Source organism: Puma concolor, chromosome A1 (assembly GCF_028749965.1).
Source record: "Puma concolor isolate L17-30 chromosome A1, mPumCon1.1.hap2, whole genome shotgun sequence".
Taxonomy (NCBI): domain Eukaryota; kingdom Metazoa; phylum Chordata; class Mammalia; order Carnivora; family Felidae; genus Puma; species Puma concolor.
Genome location: NC_141667.1, coordinates 232,658,561 through 232,671,479, shown reverse-complemented (window position 1 = coordinate 232,671,479; position 12,919 = coordinate 232,658,561). Strand labels below are relative to the sequence as shown.

The 12,919-nt window shown below is 45.5% G+C and overlaps 1 protein-coding gene and 1 long non-coding RNA gene across 2 annotated transcripts in view; one reads left to right on the top strand and one right to left on the bottom strand.

The window, feature by feature from the left end:
* Nucleotides 1–5,218, top strand: part of LOC147584853 (uncharacterized) — a 33,757-nt gene extending 28,539 nt beyond the window's left edge. Inside the window, exon 2 of the long non-coding RNA XR_015253870.1 lies at nt 1,382–5,218. This is a non-coding gene — a long non-coding RNA (uncharacterized LOC147584853). The remainder of the gene's footprint in view (nt 1–1,381) is intronic.
* Nucleotides 2,688–8,943, bottom strand: HMGB1 (high mobility group box 1). Its single transcript, XM_025924405.2, has 5 exons — nt 8,790–8,943; nt 6,421–6,583; nt 6,053–6,198; nt 5,395–5,569; nt 2,688–4,377 (listed from the first exon to the last, which is right to left on the bottom strand). The coding sequence occupies exons 2-5, from the start codon at nt 6,568–6,570 to the stop codon at nt 4,201–4,203; spliced, it is 648 nt and encodes a 215-aa protein (XP_025780190.1). The 5' UTR covers nt 6,571–6,583; nt 8,790–8,943; the 3' UTR covers nt 2,688–4,200.
* Between the last annotated feature and the right edge of the window lie 3,976 nt (nt 8,944–12,919).

Genomic DNA, 12,919 nt, shown 5'->3' with positions numbered 1-12,919 from the left:
ATTTTATTTTATTTTTAAAGTTTATTTGAGAGCCCAAGTGGGGGAGGGGCAGAGCAAGGGCGAGGAGAGAGAATCCCAAACTGTCAGCCCCAAGCCGGACGTGGGGCTCAAACCCATGAACCAGGAGCCCATGACCTGAGCCAAAACCAAAAGTCGGATGCCCGACTGACAGACAGAACCACCCAGAGGCTCTGGTCTGCCCCAAATTTTAAAACACACATATCCTTCAAGTCAGCAGTTCCACTTCAGGAAGTGTAAAGACTTATGCCTAAAAGGAATATACACCGATACTCATCACCGTATTGTTAGACACAGCAAAAAACAGGGAGCATGAATGACCATCAGTACTGATCAGATTATGGGACAGCATACTATGTGACGTCACTTCTATGTCTGAATTGTACGACTAAAGAGGAAAAGAAAGTACATCGTAAAAACTCACAAGGATCTCTTTAACCACCCCCCCTCTTTGCAGATATTCTGACCATTACTGGCTTCCAGTCTCCACATACTCGACCCTTGCCTACCATTCCTCGTGTCATTATTTACAGATCTATCATAATCCCTTCATGTTGTCCCAGATCTTTATTAGTACCTCCCTCTTTTTCAGTGGCTGGCCAGTAAGTTCAATTTATATAGAGGGTCCAAACCAACGGGCATGCCCAAAGGCCCAAGTTGATTACACTTCCTCCTGGCAGAAATGGTCTATTTTATTTTAGACCAGAGTATGGGCACCGCATATTCTGGCGCGGCCCATTAAGCCGTGCTTGTGTCATCCGGTGTTGTGTGGTGTAGATTTCTACACCACGGCACGTGGTTAAACAGCAGCATTCCTAGAACAGAGCAACATCTTTGTCTTTTAACTCCAGGGAGCAACTTGGCTCCGACCCAGGGAATTTCCCAAGTTATGGCAAGTGTTAGCGCTACCGTTCATGTCTTTGCTATTGGAAGAGGACAAGAGAACGAACCAGCCTGCATCTTTTGCCGCATAGGGATCCAAACCATCTTCTGGCTTTTCCGTAGTTTTAAAAGGCCTTTCAAGTCATTTAAGAATGAATTAAAAAAAAACCCGCAAGTAAAAAAAGCTTGAACTCCCCGCCATCCCTTAACTAATAGAAGACCCTAATTACTAGCCAATGGTTCACACCCGAGCAACAGATTCCCAGCTATAGGCCGCATTCGATTTATTCACATTCGTAGTGATACCGTCATATGCAAAAAGCGGCTGCCAGGTACCGGAAAGAGAGCTATTTCAGGGCCTTTCAGAAGGCGTGTTGTACCAAACTGACCTGTATCTGAACTTTCATCATAGATTATGTGATGCCAAGCAAGGGAGTTGGCCGCATTTCTCACTCAAAGCATCACTATTTTGTCTCTCCAGTGTAGTTTTCCATATAGCCAGTTGCTATACAACTCTACGACCATTTTTCATCCCTGTGGTGCACAGGACACAAAAAAAGACTTCCTTTCTCAGACTTTACTCAAGAAAATGAACAGGTCCGGCAAATACCAACACCTCGATGGAAGACTACCAGAATTACAGCAACTAACCTGCCACGGTGCCACCCTTACAACAGGCAAGTCAGGGAACTGGGACTTGGGTTTTGATCCACACTCTGATGTTAAGTGCCCCAACTTTAATCCTCAACTTTATACCGACTTTCTTCAGAAAATCTTTATGCCCGGGGCGCCTGGGTGGCTCAGTCGGTTGAGCGTCTCCGGCTCAGGTCACGGCTTACGGTTTGTGAGTTCGAGCCCCGCGTCGGGCTCTGTGCCGACAGCTCGGAGCCTGGAGCCTGCTTCGGATCCTGTGTCTCCCTCTCTCTGCCCCTCCCCTGCTCATGCTGTCTCTCTGTCAAAAATAAACATTAAAAAAAAATTTTTTTTAAAGAAAATCTTTATGCCCCTCGTGCTGTGACTACTTCTAAACATGAAAATGGTTCTCGTACATAAACTTGAAAACAAATCCTCCCAATTGCACAAAGGCTTTATGCTGAATTACCTAAAATTCCAAGCCCTAGGGATACTGCTGAACACTACACAGGACTCTATTAGCTTCCTGATTGAAGACTTTTTCCTGTCAAGATCTGAAGCCAGTTAACACACCAAACACTCGTTTCCATTCTCAGCATCTGACAAAACTCGTAGATGACATACCCACCAAGTTGCAAGTTTCCTTCAGGCAGAATCCACTTTTAATTGGATCCCTTACTAGCAACAGATGTCGACCGTGGCGGTGCCTCTGCTACGGCAAGGATGCGCACGAAAGTCAGGAGACGGGCTTGTTCCTCTTGACTTAAGAATTCAATGAAGTTTTACACAATCGAGGCGTCTCCATGGACTTAGAAAATTGGTAAATTCAGCTTTATGATCACTATTGTGTTTTAACTGCTTCGGGTGCCTTGCTTTTGAAAAGCTACTATCTTGTTTAACCCAACATACTGAAAATAAATTTAATTTTTCCGCACCTAGATCTATAGCATCCTCTGAGAACAGGCTCAATGTTTGACAAAAACTTTTTATCATTAAGCTATTTGTAGTTATAAACCAAGTATTTTTAAAGGGAAGAACTTTGCCAGACCTTGTACTTGTTTAAATGGTGTCGGCTGAGAGATACTATTGGAAAGATTAAAATATGTATATATAACAAAACCTTAAAATCTTAAGTGAAAGCCATTTAACTAATATTTAAAACCTCTGCAATTATTAGTTTATTAGTATCATCCAGGACTCAGATGTTCAGTATTCCTCCTGAAATTACATAAACAAATGCAAATGGAAAGAATCCAAGTCAAAATTATATAACAAAACAGCACTCCATCACAAAAGCGTGTAAAATTACAAGAACGCTATTTTAAAACACTGGCACTTTAAGAGAACGATCATCTCAAAAACCACAAAATTGCCAAATTGTTCCCTAAACTGCTAAGTAGATAAACATGACTCTAATGAATGAGTTTGGGTTTCGTAAAGAAAAATCAAATTCAAATCCGATAACTCCTACTGAAATACAAAGTTTTAAGCGTCTTCTTCCCTCAGGCCTGATTTATATAAAGGAGCAAACTACAATATAGGAAAATATACCGGATTTTCAGTGTGGCATACATTTTAGAAGTTGGCCCAATTAATTAAAAATACCTTTAATGGAGAGTCAAGTTTCCTAAGAAATCCGTTATTTAGAGAAATAGAAGACATTTACAGCCAGCACTTTTTTTTTTTTTTTTTCCAGAGCCTTTGCTGGGACTAATGTCAACAAAAAATCTAATATGGCAGTCTTGTATTTTAAGCTCACGCTTTTGGGGATACATTCTCAGGTCTCCTTTAATGTGGGAACTGCAAATATAACTGCCATTACATGGTAATGGGAGTTAAAGAATGTAGAGTCCTCATGTAAAGATTAGAACATACTTTTTCTCTTAGTCCTTCAAGGACAGACTTTCAAAATGTTTGATTCTACTAATCCCATGCTGTGGTTACTCTTCACTTCGTAAATGTGACTGGGCTATGTGAAATCTGCCATCAACTGATCAAGATTGGAGTTTCAGTTATGGATGAAAACGGTCTCAATTCAACTTTTATTACCCTCATCATGAGTATGCAGGGTGTAGACAGAGCTTTTTATCAGCTAACTATATGAAAAGATAAACACTGTAATAATCCATGTGATCCAAAATGGGCAAAAGCAAAAGACTAGCTTCCCCTCAAGAAGAAAAATTTCAGACCTATGAAAAGGACAACAATACTAATAAAAAAAATTGTATTTACTTAGAAGCATTCAGAATGTCAACAAAACAGCTGCAACTTTTTTTTTTTGCAATTACAGAGTGGTATTCAGTTAACAGAACAACAATTATTTCGTATAAGCTGCATCAGAGACAACTGAAGATGAAAAAACTACCATCCCCATATATAACTAATTTGTGCTGTGCACCAACAAGAACCTGCTTTAAATTTCCATGCCAATTTACAACCCCCATACTGTACCAGGCAAGGTTAGTGGCTATTGGAAATACCACCGGGACAGGGCTATCTAAAGACACATTCGGTAGTGTGTTAACTATACAAAAAAAGACACTGTACAGTTTAAAAACAAATCTTACACAGCCTTACATTTCAATTTTTTTCTTTAAAAGGAGTGAGTTGTGTACAGGGGGGTTAAATGCTTTATAGACAAGAAAAAAAAACTGCGCTAGAACCAACTTATTCATCATCATCATCTTCTTCTTCTTCTTCATCTTCTTCATCTTCCTCCTCTTCCTCATCCTCTTCATCTTCCTCGTCCTCCTCCTCTTCCTTCTTTTTCTTGCTTTTTTCAGCCTTGACGACTCCCTTTTTTGCCGCGTCAGGCTTTCCTTTAGCTCGGTATGCAGCAATATCCTTCCAAAATAAAGTCAAGAAAAAGTGGAAGGAAAGACAGGACAGTTAAGCAAGGGGAGAAGGAAAAGTAACTTACCAAAAATCAAGATCCCAGTTACGCGAAAATAACCACGTATCTGCACTCACCCCGATCCCATAAACGCCTAGACGGAGGAATGCATATGAACGCACCGAGAGAACTGCAATTAATAACCCGTAACTCATGGAATGACATGGTCCAATATTTGCAATGTTGTGCGCCTCACTGAAGTACAATTAGGTACCACATCCTAACTTTAGTTGATTAAAACTAGAATGTAGAGACTTTGATTAAAGGGTAGACACTGCCACCTTCTGAATGCAAAACAGCAATCTACAGGTTTCTATCAGACCCTAATCCAGAGAAGGAAATTTTGTCTTAAAAGAAAAAAAAAAGTAAATCTGCCAGTAAGCATGCAATTAAGAAACATCTAGAAATCAACATTTTTCCAGATGACTAAATAAGCTAAAATTTAACTTGCTACTCGTATTCAAAGTATAGGAGATAAAGCTTTTTCTTTATCAACTTACTACACAGTTCAACATTATAACTTTTTTGAAATTAATAACTGTTATTGAAGGAAGGGAACACAAATACTTCAGGACAGGTTTATGAAGGACACGGTCTTCATTATCTTGCCCAGACTATTTTTATGTGTCTGACCATTTAAAATAATCACTTGACTAAAAGTGACTACCAGTAAATTTAAATCAGAGAATAACAAAGCCAGCTTAAGTGTATGGAAGCTGTACCCAAGTCAAAAAAAAAAAAAAAAAAAAACAAACAACTGATCTGAACTTCTATACTCTCTGAAGGATGGAACAGATTTAAGATTCAGCCAATGGCACACGGAAAGGAGCTGAGAATCTGAAAACTGCATTACACCCCGAATTCTTAGAAATCCGCAAGAAAGTAGGAAATTGAGATGAGGTACCAAGTATAATCTAATGTCGGGCATCCCCTTTCCTCATTACACCGAACAAATGCACACTTCTTACCTTTTCATATTTTTCCTTCAGCTTCGCAGCCTTCTTCTCATAAGGCTGCTTGTCATCTGCAGCGGTGTTATTCCACATCTCTCCCAGTTTCTTTGCAACATCACCAATGGATAGGCCAGGATGTTCTCCTTTGATTTTTGGGCGATACTCAGAACAAAACAAGAAAAAGGCCGAACTAAAAAGAGAAATTTAATTTTAAGTTTACTATGGAATGTGTGTTGTCCTGCTATATAAAAGCTGCTGATTTCTATCAGGCACTGGACAGGGTGCAAATATTAAAATATGCTAAATACCCTTTACAACCAAACCTCCATTCACGGCTATCTGACTTAGGATGCTACTAGTTGAACATGTACTATTAATAAATGCAAGAATTCCAAAAGCAATTCTGTGAAATTTTAAGTATTTCGGAGAGATGGTATTTCTCAAGAAGCAAAACAAAGTTACATTTGGGAGACAGATTAAGTGAGAAGGCCAATGTCTAATTCAAATGCTCCTCCCATTCAACAGGAATTCTACTTACAATATCCAAATAGACCAATGTAAGGCACTTACCAGCTAAGAAACTTGATTATACACTCCAAACCCACAAGGTGGCTTGCTAAATTTCTATCTGATTCTACTGCAAAACCCTCCTGGAAATAGGTAAGATACTCACGGAGGCCTCTTGGGTGCATTGGGATCCTTGAACTTCTTTTTTGTTTCCCCTTTAGGGGGGATATAAGTTTTCATTTCTCTTTCATAACGGGCCTTGTCCGCCTTTGCCATGTCTTCAAACTTTCCTTTCTCTTTAGCAGACATGGTCTACAAAAGAATCATTTGTAAACTGAAATCGGTAACCCAAATCCTACTAAATTGTCGCAAAAGTACTAACATGACTAAAACCGGCATCCTTTGCCATGTACTCACTCAGCAGCCTGTTCTAACATCCCTACTCACGCTATGCAAACGGCACCGAGGCTTTTTAAAGACTGATTTGGATTCAAGTTTTTAAAAATCCCTCAATTATGTTTTAAGCCCCCTTACCTTCCACCTCTCTGAGCACTTCTTAGAAAACTCTGAGAAGTTGACTGAAGCATCTGGGTGCTTCTTCTTGTGCTCCTCTCGGCAAGTTTGCACAAAGAATGCATATGATGACATTTTGCCTCTCGGCTTCTTAGGATCTCCTTTGCCCATGTTTAATTATTTTCTAAAAAGAGAGAAAAAGAAATGGTTGAGGTTAGCAATGAAATTATGGGATTCTATGAGCACTTGAACTTCGTGGGGAGTGAATGAAAACCAAAGTTGGGTTATTTAACACAGTAGTGGCATGAACCTCCCATAATATACCAAACAAGAAAATGGCAGGGATAGCTAATGCCTAGAAGAGGCTATGCCAAGCAAAAAGACACACACACACACACACCCCCCACAAAAAACGGTCCTCCAGTGTGATCTCAAAAAAGTGTAGACACAATGGCATCCTCATACAGTATTCGTTACTCATCTGCGGGTATCCGCTCCGAATGAACACCTAGGCGGACATTTAAAAACTTTTTAAAGGCACAAAACCATTTTGTGATCAACAGAACCAGGGACCACATAACTGGCGCTGCCGGTTCGTGGATCGGCACCACGTCGGGAACAAAATAGGTGAGAGCCCGAGCGGGTCGGTGTCTCCAAATTACGGGCCTAAACCACCGTCTATCTCAAGTTTTCCCAACGAGGACTTTAAAAATACTCTCTGCACAAAACTTTGCCGGGAGGAGGGAGGAGGAGAAAGCTCCAGCGCCGGGACCCAGGCTGGGGGGTTGGCGGTGGTATTTGTGCGGCTGCCACCGCGAGGCAGCCTCGTTTCCTATCGGTTTGGCCCCGAGATGTATTTCAGTTCTGACTAAACACGTCCGGTCTGAAGTTTCTTCGAGTAAACAAGGATGAGGGACAAAAGCCACTCCTGCTCGTGGCTCTGCCTGCCCCCCCCCCCCACCAGGAGTGTTGTTTTTTTTTTTTTTTCAATCTGCGAAAGTCGGGGCGCCTCGCGAGACGGGCCCCGCACACCTTCCCGCCACTCGGCCCCCACCCCCAGAACTTCGGTGGCGGCGGGGCGGCCGAGGAGACGCGGGGCCGCGGCCGGGCCTCCGGGCCCGACCCGCCCGCGCCGGGGCCGCCACGTGCGCCCGCCCGCCCGCCGGCGCAGGCCCCGCAGGCCTCCCCCATTTTGTCAGGCTCGGCGGAGGGAGAAGCCCCGCTCGAAATGGGGGCTGGCTCCGCCCGCGGCCGCCGGGGCCGGCGCGCACGGAATGGCCGCTGCGCGTCTTCCCCGCCTGCGCCGCCGCCGCCGCCGCCGCGAGGGCGAGCGCGAGCGAGAATATGGCTCCTTCCCTTTGTGTGTGTGTGTGTGTGTGTGTGAGTGTGTGTGTGTGTGTGTGTGTGTGTGAGTGTGAGCGCAGGCGGGCGGGGTGCGCGCCGCGCTCTGGCGCACACACTCGGCCATTACAGCCCGGGGGGGGGAGGGGCGGGGGGCGCGCGGGCCCGGACCCTCCCCCCTCCCGGCCCGCGGGGGTGGGGGCCGCCCCGGGAGGCGCCCACCGGCCCGCCGCTCCCCGTCCCCCTCCGCGCGGGCCCGCGCGCCCCGGCCGCCCCCGCACGGAGAACGCGGGGCTGGGAAGAGAGGAAAAAAAAAGTTGCCTCGGAACTGCTGCGCCCAGCTCCCCCGCCCGCTCCCGCCCGCCTTGTTTTCTCTCCAGCCAGCAGCGCCGGGCCGAGTCAGCCATGTTCCAGCGAGCGCAGCGGCGCCGCTCCCCCCGCCGCCGAGCCGCCGCCGAGCCGCCGCCGCCGCCGCCGCCCGGGCACAGGCCGGCGGGCCCGGCCCCGCGCCGCCGCCGCCCCCGGCCCACCGCGCCGCCTCGCCCGCAGCGCCCGCCCGCCCGCCCGCGCTCGCCGCCGGCGCCCGGCTCTCTGCGGCGGCCAATGCAGCCCGTGGAAGCGCCGCCGCCTGCCCGCCTGCCCGCCCGCCCGCCTGCCCTCCCGCCGCCGGCCCCGTCGCCCGCCGCCCCCCGCGCACGCCGGCCGCCCGAACATTCGGCCCGGGGGCCGAAAACACGTTAAAAAAATTTTTTTTAATTAAAAAAAATTTTTTTGCGCCAGTCAGCGCGGACGCCGCCGGGGGTGGAAACTCGCGGGGCTCGGGGTTCGCAGCGCCTCAGGCAGCCTGTGGGCCGGGGTTCCGGCGCGGGGCAGGGCTCCCGGCGCCCGAGAAGAGGCTCGCTCCGTGCGCAGTTCCCCCCACGGTCCCCCCTCATTTGCCTTTGTGTGGATCCTGACCCGCCGGCTCCCGGCCGCGGGGATCCGGCCACCGCGCGGGGTGGGGAGCTGCCGGAGGCGCTCTCCCCGCCGCGGCGCTGCCCCAGACTCACCCTCAGCGAGGCACAGAGTCGCCCAGTGCCCGTCTGGCTCTCACTTGCCCCGGCGCTGTCTCTATGGAGCTCAATGTACTGCAATGGCTGTGAGAGCGGGAGCCAGACGCAGCCTCCTCACTCTCTCCGCTCTGTAACATTACTCTCCAGCCAGCGCGGCTCCTATTGGCTACCGCCAACTCACGGGGCTCGCTCATTGGCCCGATACCTCCCATTGTCCTGACCAGAGCCCGTTTACTATTGGCTGTCTCCGGGGACACGTCATCAAGGATTGAAACAGCGCGCAAATCTGAATGTGTGTGTATGCCGGGCAAAGAGGCTGAGGCGGGAGAGGCAGAGGCAGAGGCAGCAGCTGCTACGGGAAAGCAGAGCTCTATGGTGTATGTGTGCATGTGTCTAACCCAAGCCAGCCCCACACCGGAGCGGCCGCCGGGGCGAAAAGGGCCTGACTTTTCCACAAGTGTCTCCAACTCCTCAGGCAAAAGAGACACTCACAGGCCTCCCCCCCCCTTCTTACCCCAAACTCACTTCCAAAGCCACTGAGATAAGAGGCCCCAGAATTTTAACAGACCTTCAAAAGTGAGGGCGACCCCGTCCCCTGAAAACCGGGGTGTCTGCTAATGCAGAGGGGTGAAGGCAGCCAAGATTCGAGCCCCTCAACAGCATATGGTTGCGTTACCCTCTAGATCTCGGGAAAGGCAGGGCTTTTCCTCTAACCAAGTGACACGATCCAGTCAGCCGGTTTTAAAATACCCCTTTTCTGGGCTCATAAGCCGGACCGACAAGCTTGCTGAGCAGCCAAAATCTTGACTCCCTGAACAGGCGTTCAGTTTCACTCTTTCTCTTGGTTTGATCGAGTTTCCCAGCATGTCTAGAACTTTTTATGTAAATACAAAGCACTGTCTTAACTTCCTGGAAATCAAATAATTATTCCATGTAATTAAAGCACAGCTCCCTCGTTCTGATACGGGGTACTCTAGCAGGAACCGTTCGTGAGGGCCTGCTAGAATTAGCAAATTCATTAGAGACCACATTTTTAACTGTTTGGCTGTTTTCTTTGACTTGGTGTGGATTACTGTTATAATCAAACGAATCCTTGTGATGCTATCTTTCCCTCCCATCACACCACTTAGTGCATCCATGTAACTGCTCTAGGATTACAGCAGTTGTAGGTGTATTGTTACCCGAGGATTAGATGCAGGCAGAGAGTGCGTATGCCCAAATCCACAGGCTGTGGTTTCTCTAACTCACCAAGCTGGCTGGTATTAACAGACATACTTATTACGTCTGTAAAGAAAATGTACTAGCTATAATGGCCAGTTCTGAAGGCTATACTTCTATCAGTCTTTTATGAAACTATTATCTATGCCTCCTAAGCCTATGCAGACCACACCCCTATTCGGTTATAACAGACTTCCCCTTTTTCACTCTCTAATGGAATGTTTATACACTTTTAAATCCAGCAGCCAATTCTTCCCAAATGTGATAGATCTAAGTTAAAACAAGTCATTTTCTTATGTTAATTTCACTTCTTATATCCACTCTAAGCATCCATAACCTAATGTGTTTGCTCCCATTTGTTAGGCTCTTTGAGAATAGGCTCCGATAACCTTTCCTGACCTATAGATAACCTTTTTAAAAAGGCTGGTCTCAGGGATTACAGTCCTGTGGAATGGACAATACATATAAATGCACATGAAAATCAGCATACTATTAATATATAAACTAGCATAACGTACATGCAATATTTAAAAAGCTAACATCTAAAGGTAACTTTTATTTTGTTATTTTCACACATATTTACCCTTGTCTACTTTCTCTATGAATCACATTTTGCGATCCATTCAAATCTACATATCTACCTCAATTCTGCTTTACCTTCTCGGGGCCTATATTACAAAATATTGATAAAAATTGTCTACATTTTAAACGGCGTCCATGATATCAAAATCTGACTATTATTTGAAGATAGCACTATCAGCATTTTTCAGGAGCAATGTTGGATTTGCCCTGTCCCAACGACACAACTTTTACCAGTTTTCTGTAATAGCTAACTCCTGCCAGGCTAAATTCATGGTCACAGAACTGCAGGAAAGTATGGGCCCACACAGGTTTCTATTTCAGCAGGATGGTGCGGTGAGTAATAGGCACTAGATTTAAATAGAGACCTGGGTTCAAACCCCAGCTCTGCTACTTACCAGCTTTATAATCTTAGGCAAGTTTTTTTTTTTTTTTTTTTTTCCCCTTCAGGTGTTTATTTAAATTCTAGTTAGTTAACATACAGGACAACATTGGTTTCAGGAGTAGAATTGAGTGACTCATCACATACATACAACACTCAGTGCTCATCATAATGAGTGTTTTAGGCAAGTTTTTTAACCTCTTTGTTGCTTCTTCAATTCTCTCAGTATAACATGGAGGTGGTCACAGGGTTGTTGGAAAGATTAAACTTTTCTTTCAAAGGTTTCAAATTGTGTCATGCACATCCCTTCAAACCCATGATTTAGCAAGCATCAAGTACAGTTAACTTGGAGTTTTTCTTTATTATTTTTAATTTTATGAGGGCAGTGGTTGCAAATCTAATGAAGCCTTTTTATTTCAATCCTAGACTCAAACACTAATCTTCATCCATTCTGGTGAAGATGCCTTTATATATTCCCAAGTGTAACAGAGGCCAGGTCAGAGGAACATAAAAACCTCCACTTACAGGCACAACATTTCTCATGTTTGTTTTTCCATTATATAGGGAGGGAAAGGCATAACAAGGAAAGAAGCTTTTCAAGAAACCCTACAACTTCTAGCTCTAATCCTGCAACCTTGATGTTCACTTATTCATGATGGTAGACCCCTTCCTTCCTCAACATGAATCACTGGCCAGAAACTGGCATACAGTTTACGTTAGAGTTCTTGGGTGTTTGATCTTAAATTACAAAGATACCTAATTCAAAAAGCCTGAATGCTCTCTCCCATACCTCATTTAGCTAACTGAACTGCAGATCTTCACTAATACAGTTTACACCCTTGCTGAAGCCTGCCTCAATCTCCTCTACAGGGTAGGTAACGGGCCTCTCTTCTGCGATCCCATAATATTCTGTGCATTATTTATCGTGTTCACAAGTGTGCTTATCCAGTTATGGGTCTGCTTGTCCTACTGCACTGCATCCCTTAAAGGCAGGGACCCTAGCTTATCTTTGTATCCCAAGCACCTACCAGGGTGCCTGGCATCTGGCAAGCACCAAATAAAGTCTGTTGAATAAATGAATTAACAGCTGAAAGAGTACTTACTGCAAATTATTGTTTTAATCTTCCTCTTCCATCTTTGGAGATAAGCATTGGGGTCTCTCTAAATCAGAAGGCAGGAAAATAGAGTAATAAGTAATAAGTAAATGTTAGGATACTAAAAGTGAGGATAGATGCCAACTGCATCATCATTTTTTGTTAAATGTTTATTTGTTTTTGAGAGGGAGAGAGAGTGCACGCAAGCAGGGGAGGGGCAGAGAGAGAGAGAGGGGCAGAGGATCCGAAGCGGGCTCTGCGCTGACAGCAGCTAGCCCGATGGGGGAATCGGAGCTCGAACTCATGAACCACAAGATCATGACCTGAGCCGAAGTGGGACGCTTCATTGAGTCACCCAGGTGCCCCCGCATCTCAGTTTTATAACTTAACATGGGGAAGATGGGACTGGGGGGTTGGAGGGGACCTCAAATTTAGACAAACACACACATTTTTAGCAGTTAACAGTTTCCAACTCGGCCAAGGTTATTCCTTGTTGGATACAGTGGACTATGGCAAGCCAAATAAGAATTTATCACAGAAAACTGCAAGAATGTCTGCCCAAAGGTTGCTTCCAACAGACATTTGAAACTTAACTCTAACGTAAAAAAATACAAAATGCAGACGGGGCTGTTAAGTCTTTGGCCGAAGGATATTAATTCCTCCCCCAATGCAGTGAGTCCTAAAGTCAAGCTATGTGAATTGTCCTGTTGTTTCGCTTCTCGACAAGGGCCAGGTTCTGAAAAGGAGTAGAAACAGTAAACCAAAATGTCGGATGAGGTCAACCATACTACGGATCATACATACTTAAAAACCTTTTCTCTTCAAGGGTGCTTAAAACAAAGGAGAGAGGAAAT